We start from the raw sequence: 23,196 nt of genomic DNA, 5'->3' as shown, positions 1-23,196 counted from the left end.
CTACCACTCTGGAAGCAGAAATGGGGTTTTTGAATGTTCCTGCCTCTTATAACGACTCCCTTGCAAAGACTGCAACCCATGCTACCTAGAGGGACTGTGATCCCACAACCACAGCCGAGTAGCTCAGCTCCAAGCGTGGCGGGCAGGGGCTAGACCAGGGGTCAGCAACCTAAGGCCCATGGGCCACAAACGGCCCACGGGGGTCATTTTACTGGCCCACGAGGTGCCCCCAAACTGAGCTGCCCGTGCTGCACTAAACCGGCATCGTGCGGCAGGGAGACTTGCTTCCGCAGCGCCAGAAACCACGTCTGCGCAGACACACATGCCGGAAATCGCAGGCATGCGCACTCACGCATCTGGCCCATGGAGGGAGCTCCGCGGCAGTGAACTGACCCACACATGCTTTGCTGACCCCTGGGCTACATACACATTGCTAACCAAGCTGAGCTCCCTGCTGCCTGCGCCAACCCCCATCCTCACAGACGCTGGCTGCAAAACCGGAGGCTATTCCACACTGCGACAGAAAGGAGCAAACGTCGTCCCGGGTTCAGTTTGGATTTTTAATGCTCACACACTTGTCACAATAATTTACAGAATTCACTGTCAACATCCGGTGTGGATTCATTTAGCCATGAGGGGTGGCAGGTGGGGAATGCCCATGTCTGAACTTTCTGGTGCAGGATAACCGATACCCAAGTGGCCGGCAGGACAGACTGGCCTGGATCCAAGCCTTCCTTTTACTCAAGCCCTGCTCCCGTGGCGAGGCTGCTCTCCGTCACCTGACAGAGGAGGGACCATGCAGCGGATGTGAGCTCAAGCATGGCCCACAACTGAGGAGCAGAGCTGAGAGCAGGCTCGCAGGCATGGAGGTATTCGCCCTGCGCCAAACTTTCCCGCAAGCGCCCCTTTCCATTGAGGAGAAATTTAGTGAGTTTCCTGGGGCACTCAGCATCACAGCCTTTGCCTCCCTGGGGCCAACCAGATGTTTTGGATCAGCTGGAGGGACCCAGAAAGGCAAAGACTGCTGTGTTATCAAGGGAGAGACCTTCCTAAGAAAGACCTGAGAAAGAACAAAGGCAGATGAGGCAGAATGAGGAACAGCGGGAGGCAGCTGACAAATTATTTTCTTAAAAAAACAGAAGAAAGTGGGGAGGACAACCCGGGATCCAAAACTGAGATGAGTGACAGATTGCAGCCGTGCTGATCTTCAGAAAGTATGAAGTCACACACTCCAAGCCAAACCGTTCCCCTACCTAAGAGGCTTCAAATCCTGATCAAAATGTGGGTCTCCTCTTTTTTACAAGCCCTTCCTTTTATTTAGCACGCTGGAAGGAGGGGGGGGGAACCCAAGGGCCACCCATCCCAGGCTTTGCACTCAGAGACCCCTCACTTAAGAGTGGCTCGTTTTCAGGATATGGGCGAAAAGACACTTTGAAGGAACCTCTCTGCTCTTTGCGGTGCTTTGAGAGAGCCTGGAGGAAGAGTAGATGGCAAGATTGTGCTACAAATGGGACGCTAGATTATCTGAGGAGGGAAGGTCTGGATTCCTCCTAATGCCCACAGCTTTTACCCATCTGCAAGACAGAAATACCCTACAGACTTGGTTGGCAACAGAGAAGAGAGGCCCCCGGTTTGGGGGTCCACTTTATTTAATACACCGACGGATCCTGTAGCTGCTCCCACCCCTGGAGCTGGAATGAAGGGAGGAAGCCATGCACCCCCCCCAACCTTACCTCTCCTTTCTGCCCCATAAGTGATCCAGGGGGGAGCGTGTGACAGGCACAACAGGTAGCTGCTGCTCCTTTGAAAAAGTTTGTGTTTGGTTTTAATTATTATTATTATTATTTTTAAAGTCCATGGATCAGCACAAAGAAAACAAAACAGTGGGAAACGCAACTAAGGAGTCCAACGCGAGAGCTTCGAACCCAGCACTACGAGGCGGCCGTGAGACTGCCCTTCCCGCCCGGAGAGTTGCCCCGTAGGAGGCTATAGGGCCTGGGGCAGGCAGCCATCGGGCAGGTTCCCTTATATTAACCTCTGGACGATGACGGCATTCAGTAGGTTGGCCTCCTTCAGGGTCTGGTCCTCATCTGTCAGCTCTTTGTTGGGGAAAGTGGTCATGAGGACAAAGCTCGTGGCGGCCATGGCAGGCCTGGCGTCCGCTATGAAGAGTCGGACATCGCGGATCCTGCAAAAAAACCGAGATGCGTTTGTCATGGTACTGCCAGAGAATGCAGGGGAGGAGCAGGAAGAGGCAGAGGGAGGGGGGCAGGAAGTGACGATTGAGGAAAGAGGAGAAAGCCAGGAGGCGGGACGGCTCTCAGATGTTGAACCAGAGCCTCAACACTGCTCAGGAAGTTCTGGCACAGACAGTGAGACAATGCCTGTTCGGTCTGCCAGGGAAAGGAGAGGGTTAAAGAGGAGGGGGGGTGGAGAGGCATCACGTGAAACTTCCCCGCCTTTTCTGTTGGAGAAGGAGCCGGCGTAAGCCACCCCCAGAATCTGAGCCGGAGGATTCAGATGCATGATTGTAATGTGCTGCCTGTACATATGTAAAATAAAGACTGTATATACCGTATTTTTCACCCTATAGGACACACTTTCCCCCCTCCAAAAATGAAGGGGAAATCTGTGTGCGTCCTATGGGGCGAATGCAGGCTTTCGCTGAAGCCTGGAGAGGGAGAGGCGTTGGTGCGTACCGACCCCCCCCCCCACTCTCTAGCCTTCAGGAAGCTATCCGCAAGCCTGGGGAGCCCGGCGGGAACTCTGCAAGGCTTGCAAGGCTTGCGGATAGCAGCCTGTTCTGGGGGCTGGGGTCCGGGAAAGCTCAGGCTTCCCCCGCCCCCAGCCCCGCAAGCAAGCTCCCGGACCCCCAGCCCCTAGGCTAAAAACAAAGCCAGGACAGCTAGCGGGATCCATCCTGCTCGCTGTCATGGCTTCTTTGCTTTTTGGGGCTGGGGGGGGCGGAAATAAATTTTTTTTCTTTATTCCCCCACCCCTAAATAAGTGCGTCCTATGGGCCGGTGCGCCCTATAGGGCGAAAAATACGGTATGTATCTCTGAGTGAGCAGAGGCATTTCTTGCGAAGAGCATTCACAAGCCATCACAGCGTTGGACCTCTTCCGGCTTCCCACCCACCCACCAACGCCAGCCAAGTTCCCATAATTGTAACTCCCTTTGGCAGCAAGCTCTGCCCCGGTACCTGTGACTGTGGTTGAATTTCTGGACCAGCCGCCCCCCGTCCGCCAGCCGGATCTGGATGCTGGTGGTGGGCTCCGACTCGTCGATGGTGATGGAGGAGCTGGCTTTGGCTTCGTTTTCCGCTTGCTGCGACGGGGAGCCTGCGCCCATCACCTGGGGGGCAGTGCTGAGGAAGGAGGGAGGGAGGAAAGGTTGGAACTGTGGAGCAGGTGGCAGGTTTGGGCAAGAGGGATGCAGACCCCCCTCCGACAATAAACCTGGCGACTGTACACAGTTACTCGATGGACATAAAGGAGCAGCTTCAGAAGACTTATCAACCTTTGAAATTTGGGTTCGGAGACCCAAGCAAAACGAGACTGGTCAAAACCATTTATGAACCAGGTGAAACTACAGTCATACCTCATGTTATGTCTGCTTCATGTTATGTTCTTTCAGGTTACGTCCTGCGGTGACCCGGAAGTACCGGAAAGGGTTACTTCTGGGTTTCGCCACTGACATAGAAGCGCAAAATGATGTCACGTGCATGCGCAGAAGCGGCAAATCACAACCCGTGTGTGCGCAGATATGCCACTGTGGGTTGCGTTCGTTTCATGCTGCGAACGGGCCTCCGGAACGGATCCCGTTCGCAACCAGAGGTACCACTGTACTCTAAGAGAGCCACTGGACTGGACCAAAATTTGGCCCCAGCATTTCCTTTCCTTGTGCAAGAATCTTTGTAATGAAACAGAGGATATAGGATGAATTTAAAAAGAAACTGTGTCTATCAAACCTACCCACAGGACGCTGACACAAACACCTTGCACATACACTATGGAAAAGAATGAAAGTTTACTACTCCCCTCAGCCCCCCCCCATCTCCCCACCTCTTTCCTCCCAAGCTTATACCATATACAACATTAATGTCTCACATCAAATATAACTGATCTGTATAAAGGACTTGGAAAAATCATCTGAAAATAGAGACGATGTATGTACTTTTGCTACCCAAGAAAGTCTTTTAATAAAAACCATTTAAAAAAAGGGGGGGGGGGGATTGTGTTCTTCAACATCAGCATCCACAGCCATACTATTTTATCCACAGTTTAAAAAAATGTGATCATTGGATGAATGGCAATATAGAAATTTAATTAAAAACAAAACCAAACAACAACAAGGGCCGTGGGGGAAGAACAAGCCAAGACGACAACTGGGCTGTTTGCAGGCAGAATTGTTGGGGTTTGCACACAGAAGGTGAAGGTTCAAATAACTGGCCTTTCTGGACGGCTTGCAAACTCTCTGCCTAATTCTACTCTGGAGAATAAATCTTGCACTCCAAGGGCAAGTCGCAACTGCAACACCTCCCACCCCAGGAAGCTAAGCTACAACTATGTTAACAACGTCTGCAAACATTCTAACCACTGAAAAGTGCAGTTAGCTGCTGAAAGCTGGAAACAACTGCAGTTTGCTTTGGGAGAAGTGCCAAAATGCATTTACTTGGAAGTCAGCCAACTTGTTTCGGCGGGGCTTTACTCCATGTTAAATTTGGACTGCACGGCAACCTTAATCAGCGAAGTATTTCAAACGCTGCCTTGAGGACAGGTGGGCAAAATTCCAAAGTAAAAGAAATGCGCATTAGGCACCTGGTTCCGCATATAAATTTGCTAACTGAAACATTCACCCATGCAATTTTCAGGATCAGATGTGGCTGGCCTGGTTAACAGCGGCATGCAGCGGACTATCCAGCAAAGAGGGATGAGGAAGCAATTTCTGCCAAGAAGACGGAGCAACAGGAATCTAAAATGGGATCATATCACCCCCTGCCTGACCTGGTGTATTTCTGGCACGGGCCTTCGCAGCTGATGCCCAGCTTGCAATGCAGCACTTAGGCCGTTCACTACTAAATTCAACATTCCAGATCATATTACAAGTAGACTGGACAAGCAGAGAGAAACTAGGCAGTTCGGCCTTATCTGAATATTTATAAAATTTGAGATTTTACTATTAAAGCAAGGGCAGCAGAATTGCTGCAGGAGAAGGAAGGAGGAATGATGTACATGACTGGTGACTGGGAGCAGCTGCCGGGGCCATACAACACCGGTCCTGAAAGACCTACGCTGGATCCCAGTAGGTTTCCGAGCACAATTCAAAGTGTTGGTGCTGACCTTTAAAGCCCTAAATGGTTTCGGCCCAGTATATCTGAAGGAGCGTCTCCACCCTCATCATTCAGCCTGAGGTCCAGCTCTGAGGGCCTTCTGGAAGTTTCCTCACTGTGACAAATGAAGCTACAGGGAACCAGGCAGAGGGCCTTCTCAGTATTGGCACCCGCCCTGTGGAACGCCCTCCCATCAGATGTCAAGGAGATAAACAACTATCTGACTTTTAGAAGACATCTGAAGGCAGCCCTGTTTAGGGAAGTTTTTAATGTTTGATGAATTATTGTATTTTTACTATTCTGCTGGATGCCGCACAGAGTGGCTGGGGAAACCCAGCCAGATGGGCGGTGTATTAATAATATTAATACAGTGGAACCTTGGTTTTCGAGCGTCTTGGAAGCAGAACGTTTCAGAACCTGAATGCCGAAAACCCGGAAGTAATTGCTTCCATTTTTGAACACACCTCGGAAGCTGAATGGCGTGTTTTTCAATTTTCACCATAGAAACTGCTGACAGCCCTTTGGTTGTTGAACGTTTTGGAAGTCGAACGGTCTTCTGGAACAGATTACGTTTGACAACCAAGGTTCCACAGCACTTATTATACATAATAATCACTATTATCATTATTACCTGAAGGCAGCTTTGCATGGGGAAGTTTTTTATGCCTTACTGTGCTTTAATTTCCTTTTGAACCTTTACTTGGGTTCTTCTCTCAATGAAGACTAGAGGCAGCCGGGCCTTTTTGCAAAAGTGAAGGGAGGCAAGAAGGAAATGCTCCAATGCTGATTGCTCACCTGCCCAGTTTCTGCCCTTCTCCGGTGAAAGCCCTGAAGGCACCTCTGGGTTTTGTGAAATCCTCGTCGCGGTGGTCCTCCAAGTCCAAGTTGACCTGCCCGCCACGGGCCAACCGGCGAAGCTCCACAGGAACCTCCCTGACAAGGGAAAGCAGAGGGAGGCAACTCAAGAAAAAGGACCAGCCAGCCTTACCTTTCTCTGTGGTAAGATGGAGCGAGGGAGTGTTCTGCAGAGTGCAGCATCCCAAGGGAATTACCGTATTTTTCGCTCTATAAGACGCATCAGACCATAAGACGCACCTAGCTTTTGGAAGAGGAAAACAAGAAAAAAAATATTCTGAATCTCAGAAGCCAGAACAACAAGAGGGATCGCTGCGCAGCGAACCCTCTTCCTGTTCTGGCTTCTGGGATAGCTGCGCAGCCTGCATTCGCTCCATAAGACGCTCACACATTTCCCCTTACTTTTCAGGAGGAAAAAAGTGAGTCTTATAGAGAAAAAAAATACGGTAGATGTCTGGGGCAGCCAGTTACCAGACACTGGCCCACATCCCAGAGCAATGCCATTACCCTCTGCGGATGGATTCCAGGAATTGGGAGTTGGACGGGTCTTGGTAGCTCCTCAGCTCTCCGCTGTCCAGGCTGAACCCACTCTTCCACAGCTTCAGGACCACGTGCACCTGTAAAATCAAAAGTCTTTCCACCATCTGCAGGGTGCCTCTCCCAGGAAGCCACACTGCGGCACATCTGCGCCCGTTCAAACCAGGGAGTGAGGTTGCCATGCCAGGCTGCAGAAATTGCAACCCTCCTCATCCTTCTTGCCCTGCCAGAGCTGCTGCCCTGGAAGCCAGCCTTCTCTAACCTTGGTGCCTTTGCAATGTTGCTGGAGGAGAGAGCTAGCAAGGGAGATGGATGTGGAACCCTTTCTCGGCCACGTGCAAATGGCTTCAACTCACCCCGCCTGTCTTGGGCTCAACACACATGGAGCCCTGCAGGGCAGAAAGCAGCTTGATGGAGCTATTTGGAGCAGCGTGAAGAGAAAGGGTCTCAGACACCCACATTTCACAACCTCGCAGCTCCGATCCACCCTCTCTCCTCTGAAGCAGCCAGTGCCAGGGGTTTTATATGATGATGAATTTATTATTTCGGTCACAGACCAGTTCCAGCCCACATACAATATCAAGGAAGTCATAAAACACGATAGTGATACATTTGGATTTGCAGTTAGGTATAGCAGGGACAATACAAATACAGCAACTGTTTAAAAATATATAAATTAAAACTTATTCACTAACATGTATCCTTGCATGCAATGTGTGGCTGGACATATGAAGCTGCCTTATATCTAGACAGGTCACTGGTCTGTTTTGGCTCTGCCAATCTGGTTCCTGCCAGATGTTTTGGACTACAACTCCCATTAGCCCCATGCTGGCTGGGGTTGGTGGGAGCTATAGTCTGATGCACCCAGAAGGAGCCTGGTTGGCAAAAAAAGAAAAAAGCTGGTTCCGTATCATATATGCCAGTGATGTCCAAACTTTTTTCAAAGAGGGCCAGATTTGATGAAGTGAAGGGCTGTGAGGGCCGACCAAAGTTACTGACTTTTTTTAGGATTGAAGTTTTTATGAGGGTTTTATCCCAGGAAATAAACTGCCACAGGGCCCAGATTAAACCGACCAGCGGACCGGATTAGGCCCCCCGAAACGGACTTTGGACATGCCTGATCTATGCTGAGCAGCAGCAGCTCTCTACGGACTCGGGGGCAGAGTGAGGCCTTTCCTAGATCTCTGATCCTAGAGATATCTATCCTGGAGGTGCCAGAGAAAGAAAGCCAGGAACTGAACCCTGGGTGGGAGAAATGGGGATCTGGCCAGATCTCACTGCCTCTAGTCCTACTCCTAGCAATACTCACATCCTGGGCAGCATTCTGCCTCATCTCTGGGGCAACATAAGCAGACTCCTCCTCGGGAGCAGCTCCCAGGCGGTACCCTCCACCTGCAAAGGGCTGCGAGAGAGAAAGGTACTGTGAGGCCTGGAAAAAGCAGGAAAAAGGCAGATGGGTCACCTCCGATCTCAACCTCCATTCGCTTCCCCTCCACTAAAAATTCCAAGGACGGGCAGGCCAGATAGTTGGAGGGCTGACACACACATAACCCATGTCAGTATCTAACTTAATCCATCGTCCTTTAATTAAACCCAATGTGCCATGATCATTTCCCCACTAAGCAACGGTTTTGTGCAGGGAAAGCAGAAGTGTTCAGATCAGCAAGCGTCTGAATCAAGCATTTAGGCATGTAATGCCGAGTGGGATTTTGCCAGCCCTCCTTTTAGGGGGAGTTTTTTGGGGGAGGGAAGCAGTTCTGCATGAACAACATCCACAGGGAACGGGCTACAGGAGACTGGCTGCAGCTGCCTTTAAGAGGGAAGATGCTGCTGACAGCTACTTTCAGTGCGATGAGAATGTCTCAGCTAGGTCCATCTTTTTCAAGCCCTGGAGATTGCTGTATCTCCCTTCCCTGAGAGTCCACACTGGCCCCTTATTGCTCTCTCCATCTACTTGAAGCTTCCAGCCCTCCCTTTTTCCCACTTCTCCTCCAACACTCCTCCCTGCTTTATGCTCCACCTCCCTGACTATCGGTCCTTACTGCTCCTTGCCTCCTCGCATTCCCATGCCTTCATCCACGCTGCTTTCTGAAAGGATTTGGCCTCATTCAAGTCCCTCCCACCTGTCTCACTTCTGCGCCAACCACAGCCTTGCTTTACACGACCCCTTCTGCACATTTCGTCTCAACAGAATCCCCCCTGGGTGTGCTCACTTTTGGCCTGCTGCCTTCCCCAGGGCTCTTGGCTGCTCTGTCGACAGCCACAGCTCCATGCTCTTTGGCCCCTCGGAACAAGTCCTCAACCAGCTCATTGGGGCTCTTCTTCCTCGGAGGACCAACAATCTGCTGCCCGCTTCGCTCAGAGCCCCCAGCGTAAAATCTGAAGAGACAACAGGCCCCCAAGATTACATCTCTCCACTGAAGACCCATTGAAGGCTGGGGCACGTGTGCATATCTGTGCTCAAACATATTTGCTAATTTTGTTACATATCTTTCGATGCCAGGCAAAAACATTCCTCTTATGTCAGGCCTTTGGCTAATTAAAACAATCTTTGACCCATTAAATTGTGTGTGGGGGGGGGGAGTACAGTCATACCTCATGTTACATTTGCTTCAGGTTGAGCGTTTTCAGGTTGCGTCCTGCAGTGACCTGGAAGTACCGGAATGGGTTACTTCTGGGTTTTGCTGCTCGCGCATGCGCAGATGCGCAAAATGACGTCACGCGCATGCACAGAAGTGGTGAATCGCAACCCATGCATGCGCAGACGCGGGTTGCATTCTTTTCAGGTTGTGAACGGGCCTCCAGAACGGATCCCGTTCACAACCAGAGGTACCACTGTATTATTGCTTTTGTTTGCTATTATAGTATGTATTTTTGTGTTTTTATATTGTAAACCACTCTGTGATCTTCAGGTGAAGGGCAGTATGGAAATTTTAATAATAATAATAATTTTAATAATAATAACAATAATAATAATAATTTCAACTCTCTCCTGTAGCCAAAGCAAGTCCTGTTCTCACACTGGCTTATGTGCGCGCACACACACACTCACCCCAACGGTAGCCTAAGAAACAGGTTGTAAGAAGGAAATAAAAAAATACACATTTGCATTTCTTACTCTCTGGCTGGCTGGCTTTCAGCATTGGGGCCAGAGTGGCACGGGCAGTAATGTTTGTGGATCAGCTGAACACTAGCAGGAGGACCTGACTGGATAGCACAGATGCATAGCTGTCAACGTTTTCCTTTTTTAAAAGGGAAATTCCCTTATTCCGAATAGGATTCCTCACAAGAAAAGGGAAAAGTTGACAGCTATGCACAGATGTGAGGCTGAGGAGGGGGAATCTGCGGCCCATGGGATGCTGGACTGCAGCTCCTCTCAACCCTGACCGCTGGCCATTCTGCTGGCAGTTGGGAGTCTAACAAAGTTTGGAAGGCTGCAGGTTCCCCATCCCTGAGTCAGGTCTCTGCTCCAGACGGCCTTTCTTCACTCTTCTGCTGGCCTGGCTGAGCGGACAACAGAGGCAAGGCCAAGAACCCTGCAGCTATGTGCCACATCCTGTTCCCACGGTGGCCAACCAGATGTCCCAACAGGGAGCTGGCCAGAAGCAGGACCTCAGTGCAAAAGCAACTCTCCCCACCTGCGATTCTTAGCAATTGGCCTCCAAAAGTGGAGGGAGAACAGGCTGCAGGTATGATATAATGCCAGCTTGCACAGCACTTGTGGATTGGACTTCAGGCACACCTGGCCAATAGGTTGGCCAACACCATTTTACCCAATCTGCCCGTGTGACCATTCAGATTTACCAGGAGCCTCCTCTTGATTATATAAATATTCAGCCACACACAGAAAGGCAGCTTTGGGAAAAGGAGAGAGGAGTTCCCTGGGCACGAGACAATTTAAGAGCTTTGGGTGGTTTCCAGTTTGCACATCCTGTCATTGCAAGGATTTCCACTTGCGCAAGCGAACTCTCTCAGCTTCACACACACCAACCTTATAGGACTAGGTATGTCAAGAGCGTTGAACACTCCCAGACTTGGGTCTCCAGCTGTTTTTGGACTACAACTCCCATCATCCCTAGCTAGCAGGACCAGTGGTCAAGGATGATGGGAATTGTACTCCAAAAACAGCTGGAGACCCTGGGAAACCCTGCTTTAAACTTTCTGTAAATGCTTCATTCATTCATTCATTCATTCTGCTACAAAACAATCTTGAAAATTATGAATTGGCTTTATGTGCACCAACGCCCACGTTTACCTTATTGACTCTGCCTATGATGTGTAGCACAGTAGTTTAAATAACTCAGTGTGTCTGATCTGTGAGGGCTCTTGTAACGCCCTGGACTGTGCCTCCCTTTCATTGCTTTACTGTGGGAGCTGTACATTTCCTAACATACACATCACAGGGATTCTCAGATATGTCCATGGCTGAGAATGCGCTGTGACTGCAGAAAAGTCACATAACTTATCACTCAATTTAACTTCCTGGGAATGTGAGCTCTCTTTTTTTTTCAAGGTCAAGCTCCTAGACCTCACGTTACCAAGATAGTTGATGCAAGTTTTAATCTGCATTTAAGACTACTGTTGTTTTAATTTTCCGAAAGCCTTATTATTGTTATTTTTCCTTACTGATAATTTTGCCTTATGATTTTTTGTAAACTGCTTTAATGTTGTTGCTTTTTACAGTCAAGCAGCAGCGTATGAATTTCATGACATAAATAAATAAGATATACTTGAAATTGTGTGGTCAATGTGCAGTGAGAAGTCAAAAAAAGGGAGCTGGTCAAGAGCCCCAGAGGCTGCAATGCCCCGCAAAGCTGTCTCCGCTCTTCCTTATAACTAGCAATACCAGGATAAATTGTACAAATAGTAGAAGAACAAGCTATTCAAAAAGAAAGAAAGAAAGAAAGAAAGAAAGAAAGAAAGAAAGAAAGAAAGAAAGAAAGAAAGATGTGCAATTCATACAAGCCACAGACTTAGGCCTTGCGTGGTGGAGAATTTCTATTTATCTATTGGCACAGAGCAAACACAGCCCTGTTCATGTCAGGGTAACAATGCACTCGCCTGCTCCTCCCCCTAGGAGGAAAGAGCCACAACCACTTACTATGCAAGATTCTGGAATGAAAGTGCTTCAAACAACGGCAGGGGAGGTCATGCCCTCCAAGAGCATGACTGCCAACAGCTGCCTCAACAGAGAGGCCCCCCCCCCGCCCAACGCAGACATTTCCACAGCAGCCTGGGCCTGCAAAAAAACGTTTCCAGAGGGACCTTTCCCACCCCAACTCCTCCCTTCCCGATAAATCAGGGGAAGTCAGGCATTCAAACGGCAACAAACCTTTGTCCTTCCTCCTCCTCTTCCTCCTCCTCCTGAGCATGGACAAGGTCTCGGAATGACGTCACCCTGTGGTCACTGGCGAGACAAAAGGAGACACAACATGAGTCCGCCCCACATCGCTCTGATGCAACGGCAGCGCCAGCAGCGCTGAGCATTAACTGGGAGCACAGAACGACAAGAAGTGGAAGGCCAACCAGGTGCCCAAAGGATACATTTTTTAATACAGAGCAGCTTGCTAGAGATGTGATGGTCTAGTTCAGGGGTAGGCAACCTAAGGCCCGTGGGCCAGATGCGGCCCAATTGCCTTCTCAATCCGGCCTGCAGACGGTCCGGGAATCAGCGTGTTTTTACATGAGTAGAATGTGTGCTTTTATTGAAAATGCATCTCTGGGTTATTTATGGGGCCTGCCTGGTGTTTTTACATAAGTAGAATATATGCTTTTATTTAAAATGCATCTCTGGGTTATATGTGGGGCATAGGAATTCGATCATTTCCCCCCAAAAAATATAATCCGGCCCACCACATGGTCTGAGGGACGGTGGACCGCCCCACGGCTGAAAAAGGTTGCTGACCCTGGTCTAGTTAGTACAACAATCTGGAAAAACTGGGATCCCCCAAATTTTCCCTGGTACCCCTCCCTCATTTTTTTCCAGGTGTTTCCTCCCAGGCTTTTGCATCTCCATGTTTATGACAACTGATTACTAAAATGCCAAACGTTGTTAAGGACAGTGTGGTATAAGGGATGATCTTCCATCTTGCAAGGACTAATGACCCGCACCAAAGGAGTACAGCACATTTTTGTGAGCTCTGACCTGATGGATTCCTGCCCGTACAGGCTATCCCACCACCCCATCGACAGGAGGGTAGGTTTTGCTCTTATCCTTGTTGGAAAAACGCCCGGGAAGGCCACCACCTTCCCAAGACACCGGGGTGTCTCACCGGTGGTCACTCTCTGGCTGTAAATCTTCCTCAGTCCAGAGAGAGACCGGCAATAAGCATCTCATAGCAGAAGAAAGAGAAGAATCAGTAGCTCTGAATTACTTTATTTACAGTCTATATACAAAGAACCCATCAGCATTTCTGTTCTCTCAGCAGCAGTACAGAACAGCATCACACACAGAAGTGAAACTAAACTCTCCAACAGTATTGAGACTTCCTGTCTCACGCTCTCAGACACTCACATGATATAAACAACCTAGTGCTACTTGCTGAGCAGCACGGGTGAATAAAAACCCTAACAATCCCAAGTACCCTTAGGGGCACTTTGCATTTCATAGAGTTGGAAGAGACCACAAGGGCCATCGAGAAAGGGCCATTTCTCGGGGAAGTAAAGGGGGTACGTTGCACGAAAGTGGTTTAAAGTTCAAATCGCAGGAGCGATTTCAGAATTTAAGGGCAGGCAACGTATCACACTCGCCCCCAGGCCGCAGCCAGCATCGCACACTTCCAAGTGCACAGGGTTGGACTAGATAACCGCTGGGTCCCTTCCAACTCTAACTCTATGATTCTAAGCATCCAGCCAGGCCGCCCACTCTCTCCCTCCACAGCACAACTGCCATGAGAGCCAGAGACGACAGCAGGGCATCCTGCCTGCCAGGCAAGTGCCCTCGCTTCTTTCTCTTGTGGCGAGAACAGGCTGCTTCCTCCCACTTCCTTGCACCCAGGCAAAACGGAGCCACCTTGCATGGCACTCCAGAGGGTGGCTCCGAGTAGCAGCAGCAGAGGAAGAGTTTGGATTTGATATCCCGCTTTATCACTACCCTAGGGAGTCTCAAAGCGGCTAACATTCTCCTTTCCCTTCCTCCCCAACAGCAAACACTCTGTGAGGTGAGTGGGGCTGAGAGACTTCAGAGAAGTGTGACTAGGCCAAGGTAACCCAGCAGCTGCATGTGGAGGAGCGGGGAAGCAAACCTGGTTCACCAGATTACAAGTCCACTGTTCTTAACCACTACACCACACTGGCTCTCTTTCCAGGCTAAACATACGTAGCCCCTCAACTATTCCTCATAAGTCTTGGCTTCCAGACCCTTGACCATCTTGGTCGCCCTCCTCTGCACACCTTCCAGCTTGTCAACCTCCTTCCTAAATTGTGGCAGCCAGAACTGGACACAGTATTCCAGGTGTGGTCTGACCAAGGCAAAATACAGTGGTACTATTACTTCCCTTGACCTGGACTTTCTGGACTTCTGTTGATTAGGCCTAGAATAGGCCTAGGCGAGTGAGGCTGAGAGACTTCAAAGAAGTGTGACTGGCCCAAGGTCACTCAGCAGCTGCCTGTGGAGGAGCGGAGACGCGAACCTGATTCCCCAGATTACGAGTCTATCGCTCTTAACCACTACACCACACTGGCTCAGCAGGACACAACTGGCAGCTTCACAGAGGCTGGTGGCACCCTGGGGATCCGCGTTTCCATGCATAGGACCATGTGGCGTCCTGGCCTCCTCAGACTGTGCTCCTTGGAATAGTGTGGCAGAGGGTTGGGAATTGGTTTTAGGTGGGCAGACCAGGAGCCACAACTTTGCTCACCATGCAAGGGAACATCATCCTCTAGCAAGCATCATCTTCCTGAGTTTGTAGTTGGGGAGCCTGAACCACCCCACCCCAATTCGCGCTGCACTTTCAAGGCATTCTATGCACTCCTGAAAGTCAAAACATCCAAAGACAATCCGAAATCTGCAGGCAGATGGTAGGGCTGGGTGATATATCAATATAGCGCCCAGAACCCGTCTGAAGACCATATTGTGGTATCAGTTTCATAGTTTTTTTAATCTGGCAATATATCGCAAATCATGACGTGTGTTAGTGCTGGGCGATGTATCGCTCAAAACCAGTTTCGAGTCCGTATCATGATAATGGTTTCACAATTTCTGAACTAGTAATATATTGCGAATCACAATGTGTGTTTGTGTGTGTGCTATGCACAAATCACAACGAGTGAAAAACTGTGAAGCCAGCCAATGCCTCTACATGACTCCATCCTTATTTCAGACGTTGTGATATATCAGCATATCGTGATGTTTAGCTGGCGATATATTAAGAAATTGAAAACCAGGTATCACCCAACTCTAGCAGATGGCCCGGTATGCTCCAAAGACTCATGGTGGATACTAATGCATTCCCATACCTTGTTCTTTCTTTCCTCAAGAATGTGAAATTCACAATACACCTAGACTAGAGAGGGGGACAACTGAGCATGCTCAAACTCTCTCTCTCAGTGACTGCATGACTAAGCAGAAATGTGAAAGCAGGTCAGGCTGATAGCCCAAAATGCTGCTGTTTGGTCTGCCTTCTGCACCTGAGTCTACGCCAGATCTTTTTGTGAGAAGCACTGGAAAACCGGTTTCCACGATCCCATTCCTCCCTCCGCCCAGTTTAACACACAATATTTGACACGATGAGGATGCAAATCGTAACAGCAGCAAACTAAATCATGTGGCAGTAACATTTATTTTTTTAAAAAATCCCCACAATGCAATCCCTCCTAAGCAGGGTGGAGATGAGTCATTCCCAAGAGAAAAGTGTTGGCCCACTGAGCACAGTCTTTTCCCAGACTCAGCAGATTAGATCCTGTTAACTGGGGATGCATAGGACTAAATCTGGGGCCTTCTGCATGTCAGAATATGTGCCCCACTAAGCTGCAGCACATCCAATATAGCAGCCTCAGCATCTGGTGGGCACCAAGTTGGGGAAGGCTGTAGCCATAGTGGGAAAGTTGAAAATATTCCACAAAACACATGCACACAAGGAGAGAGCACTGCTGTTTCTTCCTCTGCTCCAACACAAAAGGGAACTGTTTTTGCAACCCTTTTGGCCATGCTGAAGCCTCCCCAAGAATAAAAAGGACTTGACAGGCATGCCTAGATTACACATTGTGGGCTTACCCCCATTGCCCAACAGACCCAGAGTGCAGTGCAGGTGGGAACTGGAGTTCCATGAACACTAGAGATCCCTAACAGGATGTTCTCATGGCCTCCCCAGCAAGTTACACTTCCCAGGGTTCCTCTGTGGGAAGGAAGTTCTGGCAGTTGCACACCAGCTCGCAATATAGACATGCTCAAAGATGAGCCCGTTTGATCTCACCTGGGTGCAGTGCCTCGGGTAACAGAGCTGGGAGCTGGCTGTGGGAGCGTGATGATGTCTTCGTCACCTCCATCTTCATAGAAACTGGCCAGGGCAATCTGAAAGGAGGGACACACAGCTGTTTTTGAGAGCGAGCTCCATTGCTTAGTGCCACCCAAGAGGGAGAGACGACAACTGTCAATAACCTTGTGACGACTTCTGTACCATATACCACGCCAGGTAGGTAGGTGGGGAAGTACAGAAAACTCTCTTGGCCTGGGTAAGTTTGTGGTGCTCTCCAACCTTCTCACTGCTGCTTTGGTTTGGACTGCAATTCCCATCAGCCCCAGCCAACAAGTATTGAATCTGATTAAAATATACTGTATTTTTCGCTCTATAAGACGCACCAGACCGTAAGACGCACCTAGTTTTTGGAGGAGGAAAACAAGAAAAAAAAAAAATATTCTGAATCCCAGAAGCCAGAACAGCAAGAGGGATCTGGCCTCTGGGATAACCTCCTGCTGTCCTGGCATATGGGATAGCCGCGCGCATCCTCTCCCAGGCAGGGGGATGAAGGCTCCCCCTGCCCGGAAGAGGCTGTGTGCAGCTACGGCAGAAGCCAGGACAGCAAGCGGGATCTGGCCTCTGGGATAGCCTCCTGCTGTCCTGGCTTATGGGACAGCCGCGCACAGCCTCTCCCAGGGAAGGGGATGAAGGCTCCCCCTGCCTGGAAGAGGCTGCGCGCGGCTAAGGCAGAAGGCTCCCCCAAGAGCCGCACACATGCTCCACACGGCTCTTTAAGGGGAGCACTGAGCAGAGCCTCCTGACTGCATTCGCTCCATAAGATGCACACACATTTCCTCTTACTTTTTAGGAGGGGAAAAGTGTGTCTTATTGAGTGAAAAATACGGTAACGTATTCCAAGACACCATGCAATACGGGAACATGGCACCACCACACAGAATTGCTTCCTGGCAACATGTTCATGCAAGGGAAATTGTCGTTCACCTGCTGTGACATGCCAAGTAGCCCTAAAGCATTGGAAAGAGAGCTCCTTTCAGAGAGACACTTGGAACTGTTCTCCATTAAGTGCCAAATTATTACAGTTTTGCTGAAAAACACCAGGTGCCTGTTCACCATAGGCCATTCCTTCTGGGCAAATACCCTGCCAGTCCCAGGGTTCAAACAGTGTAGTGGAACACGGATGCCAATGGGCAAACTGAAGTTTATGGGATCATAATCAAGACTGTTCTGTGCTATAAATGTCAAATTTATAATCTTGCTAAAATATATGGAAGATCCAGAATGGGTGTTTGAAACAGTATGCCGGCAGTTAGCCTGTGACTTTCTCAGCCTGCGGCACCTTCATAATTGGAACAGTCTGGATCTTCTTGGAAGCCAAAGTGCTGTAGGTGGGAAACCAGTTCAACCTGAAGCACAAATTGCCTAGCTGCAATTGGTGTTGAGCTGATCAAAGTATTACATCTCCAGCTGTGGCTAACGCAAGATTACTTGACTATTTAGTAGGAAAACTAAAAATCAGCCTCCCCTCCAACAGTTAAAGGAAGAGCTTTTCCGCTAATGCCTTTTCTTTCTTCCATTGGTGTAATATTTTTTCCTCGTGTCCTCCTGATCCACTATTTGGGAGATACTGGTTAAGGTACAGTGGTGCCTCGCAAGACGAAAAGAATCCGTTCCGCGATTCTCTTCGTCTAGCAGTTTTTTCGTCTTGCGAAGCAAGCCCATTGACAGCTTAGCGGATTAGCGCTATTAGCGGTCTAGCGGCTTTTAGTGATCAGCTGAGAGGCGGCTTATCAGCAGATCAGCTGTTAATCGGCTTAGCACTTAGGAAAAGGGCGAAAAAAACGAAAAAACCCCGCGGGAACTCACAAGATTTTTTCATCTTGCGAAACAACCCCATAGAGAAATTCGTTTAGCGAAGCGCCTCCAAAACGGAAAACCCTTTTGTCTAGCGGGTTTTCCGTCTTGCGAAGCGTTCATCTTGCGGGGCACCACTGTACCTGAATTCTGGAAGATGAACTTTTTTAAAAAGAGGGATAGAAATTTGCTTGCAACTTCCAGCCAGCATTCTAAATAAGCGAAGAAAGAGCAATGATGACAGGCTACAAATGGGCAGGAATGAGGTCTTCTCTCCACCCTTCTGCAAAGCAAGTCAAAAAACGGTGGCTTCTTTAGCTGAATGGAGCCCACTGGCTCAAGAGCTAAGCCAGCCTTCAACAATCTAGTGCCATCCAGAAGTTCTGAACTACAACTGCACTACAACTCCCATCAGCCACAGCAGCCTGCACGCTGATGGCAATCATAGCCCAAACCATATGGAGGGCACTAGGTTAGCAATGGTTAAGCCGAAAGAATAAGGTAATATTTTACACACTCAAAAGTCTTGACCCTTGAGTGTGAAGGAGGGAAGGACTCTGCTGCAAGAAGGAAGATATCGTATGGGAGAATAAAGTTTTGTATGGGGGAAGAAGAAAGATGTGTCATGAAGAAGAGGATGAAGGAGAAAGAAGGAGAACTTAAGAGCCTGCTGGGTCAGACCAAATAGAGCCCATCTAATCCAGCACCCCAGTAAAGAAGAATGGATTGTTAAATCACTCTGGGAATCGTAGCTCCGTGAGAGGAACGGGTGTCTCCTATCAGCTCTCAGCTGATAAGTTACCCTTAACAAACCAAGAACATAAGAAGAGCCTGCTGGATCCTGGCCCAGGATCCTGTTCTCACAGAGGCCAAAGAGATGCCCCCTCTTTTTTTGCAAAACCTGAAGGTGGGACTGTTATCACAAGAGCAACTCTCCCACACTTTCCAGCGACTATTGCCGCCTCCATGGATTCCTCCAGTCCTCTTTCCCAAGCCATCCAGGCTGGTGGGCACAGCTGCCTGCCTCCTGCAGAGGCGAGTTCCGCAGAATAGGCAGTGCTGCGTGGAGGGAGGGAGGAAAGAAAGGCAGTCCTAGAGGCCAAGGAAGGTGGGGGGAAGGACCACAGGAGGGGGGCTACAGGGGGAGGGGAGCATTTCTGTACTAGGACCCATTGTCCAGGGCAGTCCAGCTGTGTGTGGAGGGTCATGGGGCAAGTGGTGGAGGGAGAAGGGGGGAGAAAAGAGGGAGGAGGGAGAGGGCAGGGAGAGAGGGCAGGTGGTGGGGAGGGCAGGAGAGAGAAAAGGGGGAGGGGAGAGGAAATGGGGGTGGGGGCAGGAGAGAGGGGGAGGGGAGGAAAAGAGGGAAGGAGGGGGGAAGGGAAAAGAGGGAGGGCAGGTGGAAGGGGAAGAGGAAAAGGGGACGGGGAAGATGGGGAGGGGGAAAGGGGGAGGGCAGTGGTGAGAGGGGAGAGGAAAAGAGGGGGCAGGAGAGAGGGAGAGGCGGGAAGGGGGGTAGGGGGGAAGAGGGAGGGCAGGTGGGAGGGGGAGAAGAAAAGGGGGCAGGGAAGATGGTGGGGAGGGGGAGAGAGGGAGGGCAGGAGAGAGGAAAAGGGGGCGGGCAGTGGTGAGGGGGAGAGGAAATGGGGGAGGGGTCTGGGGCAGGAGAGAGGAGAGAAAAAGAGGGGGCAGGGGCAGAAGAGAGGAGGAGGGGGAAAGGAGGGAGGGGAGGAAAAGAGGGGGCAGGGGCAGAAGAGAGGAGGAGGGGGAAAGGAAGGAGGGGAGGAAAAGAGGGGGCAGGGGCAGAAGAGAGGAGGAGGGGGAAAGGAGGGAGGGGGGAAAGGAGGGAGGGGAGGAAAAGAGGGGGCAGGGGCAGAAGAGAGGAGGAGGGGGAAAGGAGGGAGGGGAGGAAAAGAGGGGGCAGGGGCAGAAGAGAGAAGGAGGGGGAAAGGAGGGAGGGGAGGAAAAGAGGGGGGAGAAGAGGGAAGGAGGGGCAGGGGGAAAAGGGGGCAGGTGGGAGAGGGAAAGGGGGCGGGGAAGATGGTAGGGAGGGGAGAGAGGGAGGGCAGGGGAGAGGAAAAGGGGGCGGGCAGTGGTGAGGGGGAGAGGAAATGGGGGAGGGGTCTGGGGCAGGAGAGAGGAGAGGAAAAGAGGGGGCAGGGGCAGAAGAGAGGAGGAGGAGGAAAGGAGGGAGGGGAGGAAAAGAGGGGGCAGGGGCAGAAGAGAGGAGGAGGAGGAAAGGAGGGAGGGGAGGAAAAGAGGGGGCAGGGGCAGAAGAGAGGAGGAGGGGGAAAGGAGGGAGGGGAGGAGAAGAGGGGGGAGAAGAGGGAAGGAGGGGCAGGGGGAAAAGGGGGCAGGTGGGAGAAGGAAAGGGGGCGGGGAAGATGGTAGGGAGGGGAGAGAGGGAGGGGAGGGGAGAGAGGGAGGGGAGGGGAGAGGAAAAGGGGGCGGGCAGTGGTGAGGGGGAGAGGAAATGGGGGAGGGGTCTGGGGCAGGAGAGAGGGGGAGGTTTAAAAGGAGGGAGAGGAGGGGAAGAGGGAGGGCAGGTGGGAGGAGATGAGGAAAAGGGGGAGGACAGGACAGGACAGGACAGGAGAGAAGAGAGAGAGTCCAGGCGGCCCATTCGGGTGTTGGGAGGAGAAAGGGGGAGAGGCGCTGCTGCTCTTTCTCCCTCCCCCCCCCCGCCGGGAAGCGAGGGGGCGCCCCCCCCCCGGCCGAGGGTTACCTGCAGATCCCCGCCCGCCGACTCCAGGAAGAAGCGCGCTCGCTCCTCCTCGGCCCCGGTCACGGCCACGAACTCCCTCAGCGCCTCCTCCCGATCCGCCATCTTGACCCGGTGCCACCGCCAAAGCGCTCCGGCCCGGCCGCCGCAGCCGCCTCGGAGCTCGGCTTCCCGCTTCCGGCCTCACTTCCGCCCTCTGGGCGAGGGAAGCCTTTCGTTCCGCCTCGCTCGGGGCAACGCTCAAACCGTACCGGGTGGAAACGAACGAATTTTTTTTTTTAAGCTCTCAGAGCGCCCCCTGCCGGCGCGGCTGCGCAAATAGCGACGTTCGCTGTTTCGATAACGGGCATCCGCGGCAAGGAGGCGAGTCGAGGGCGCTTTACAGGGAATTTACCGGTCACTTTCTTCCTTGCAAAACTTAGGGTTCGTGGTGCAGAGCGACACTGGTTGCGCAACCTGGGTTTGCCTGCATGCGATTGAATCCCACCCCCAAAACAGCAGTAGCCTGGAAGCGCTCAGAACTCAACGTGCGAGCCTGTTGAGCTGCTGTCAGTCCATAGCTGTCAACTTACAGATTTGAAAATACGTAAGGGACCAGCTTTTACAATACGGACCTTTGTCGGCAAGGTGATGTCTCTGCTTTTTAAGATGGTGTCTAGGTTTGCCATCGCCTTTCTCCCAAGGAGCAGGGGTCTTTTAATTTCGTGACTGCTGTCACCATCTGCAGTGATCATGGAGCCCAAGAAAGTAAAATCTCTCACTGCCTCCATTTCTTCCCCTTCTATTTGCCAGGAGGTGGTGGGACCAGTGGCCATGATCTTCGTTTTTTTGATGTTGAGCTTCAGACCATATTTTGCGCTCTCCTCTTTCACCCTCATTAAAAGGTTCTTTAATTCCTCCTCACTTTCTGCCATCAAAGTTGTATCATCTGCATATCTGAGGTTGTTGATATTTCTTCCAGCGATCTTAATTCCGGCTTGGGATTCATCCAGCCCATCCTTTCGCATGATGAATTCTGCATATAAGTCCGTATTGTTAAAGCTATGGTTTTCCCAGTAGTGATGTATGGAAGTGAGAGCTGGACCATAAAGAAGGCTGATCACCGAAGAATTGATGCTTTTGAACTATGGTGCTGGAGGAGACTCTTGAGAGTCCCATGGACTGCAAGAAGATCAAACCTCTCCATTCTGAAGGAAATCAGCCCTGAGTGCTCACTGGAAGGACAGATCCTGAAGCTGAGGCTCCAATACTTTGGCCAACTCATGAGAAGAGAAGACTCCCTGGAAAAGACCCTGATGTTGGGAAAGATGGAGGGCATAAGGAGAAGGGGACGACAGAGGATGAGACGGTGGGACAGTGTTCTCAAAGCTACAAACATGAGTCTGACCAAACTGCGGGAGGCAGTGGAAGACAGGAGTTACATACATTGGTAGGATTGACAGATGCTGTCAATCCAGCATGAGGTGGTTGCGGTGCCACGGCAGCCACTGAAGCACCGCCCTTCTGCGTCCCTCCCTATCCCCTCCTCTTTCTCCTTCCTCAGGCCACCTCCTCAGCTGCTGCCACCACCGCTGCCGGCTCGCGGGCGGCGTGGGCAAGAACCTCTTTTGGGCGGGGAAGGGCTGATGGAACTCCTCGCACCAGGACAGCGCCAGCGCCAGCGCGCTCTCTCGTGGCGGAGGACCCCGAGCCGCTGCTTCCCTCCCGAGCTGGGCGAGCATGAAACCTGGGAAATTTAAGGGACATCATCAATAAGGGACAGCAGCGGGACACGGCGCTGGGATAAGGGAGTTTCCCGCCAAATAAGGGACAGTTGACAGCTATGTGCCAGTCAGAGTTGACAATACTGGGCTAGATGGACAAGAAACAGATATAAGAAACAGGTGCCGCGCGTTTTTTAAAGAGTACTGTTATTTATATTTATTTTACAGTTAAATACAATCAGAACAAAGCTCAAAAGCGGAGCAGCAGGTACCCTCTGGACACACACTCACCAACTGCAATACAGGCATGTTTTGAGTTATTCACTTGAAAGTGAGCTGACCACAACTTGGCCATGCATAAACATCAGACCCACCCATCCGCTCGAGCAAAGTGCAAATTCCTCCTCCATTTCTTCCTCCAAACTGCATGCCCATCCAGTGCATACTTTACAGATGAATTATCTGATGCAGTCTCTCCTGATCCTTTCCATTCATCCACTACGAGCAAATGTTTCCTCACGTTCTTGGTTGGGTTTAGCAGCAGCATGTATGTACGATTAGGTAGTCACAGGGTGCTCAGTCCTTAAGGCACGGTTTCTTAGGCAATTTAGATTTCATGTATCTCCTGCATATTTTTCTGATCATCCACGTGACGTTGTCCTCCTCCACCGCCCCCCGATTTAATTCAGATTTTTCTGATCTGCACAGTAATAATAATAATAATAATTTATTATTTGTACCCCGCCTATCTGGCTGGGTTTCCCCAGCCACTCTGGGCGG

General features: G+C 50.7%; 1 protein-coding gene across 2 annotated transcripts; it reads right to left on the bottom strand.

The window, feature by feature from the left end:
- Positions 1-541: 541 nt before the first annotated feature.
- On the bottom strand, positions 542-20,875 carry NSFL1C (NSFL1 cofactor). 2 transcript variants are annotated; one of them, XM_081868001.1, is made up of 9 exons: positions 20,717-20,875; positions 16,138-16,235; positions 12,057-12,131; positions 8,938-9,103; positions 8,034-8,153; positions 6,695-6,804; positions 6,128-6,265; positions 3,203-3,367; positions 542-2,188 (listed from the first exon to the last, which is right to left on the bottom strand). In XM_081868001.1, exons 1-9 carry the CDS (start codon positions 20,816-20,818, stop codon positions 2,026-2,028), a joined length of 1,137 nt encoding a protein of 378 aa, XP_081724127.1. In that variant the 5' UTR covers positions 20,819-20,875; the 3' UTR covers positions 542-2,025. The 2 variants fall into 2 exon arrangements, with proteins under 2 accessions (XP_081724127.1, XP_081724128.1); XM_081868002.1 differs by having other exon boundaries at positions 8,034-8,126.
- Between the last annotated feature and the right edge of the window lie 2,321 nt (positions 20,876-23,196).

Source organism: Podarcis erhardii (assembly GCF_964252035.2).
Source record: "Podarcis erhardii genome assembly, chromosome: 6".
Classification (NCBI taxonomy): Eukaryota; Metazoa; Chordata; class Lepidosauria; order Squamata; family Lacertidae; genus Podarcis; species Podarcis erhardii.
Note: the sequence above shows the minus strand (reverse complement) of the source record. Positions and strands in the feature narration are given on the sequence as shown.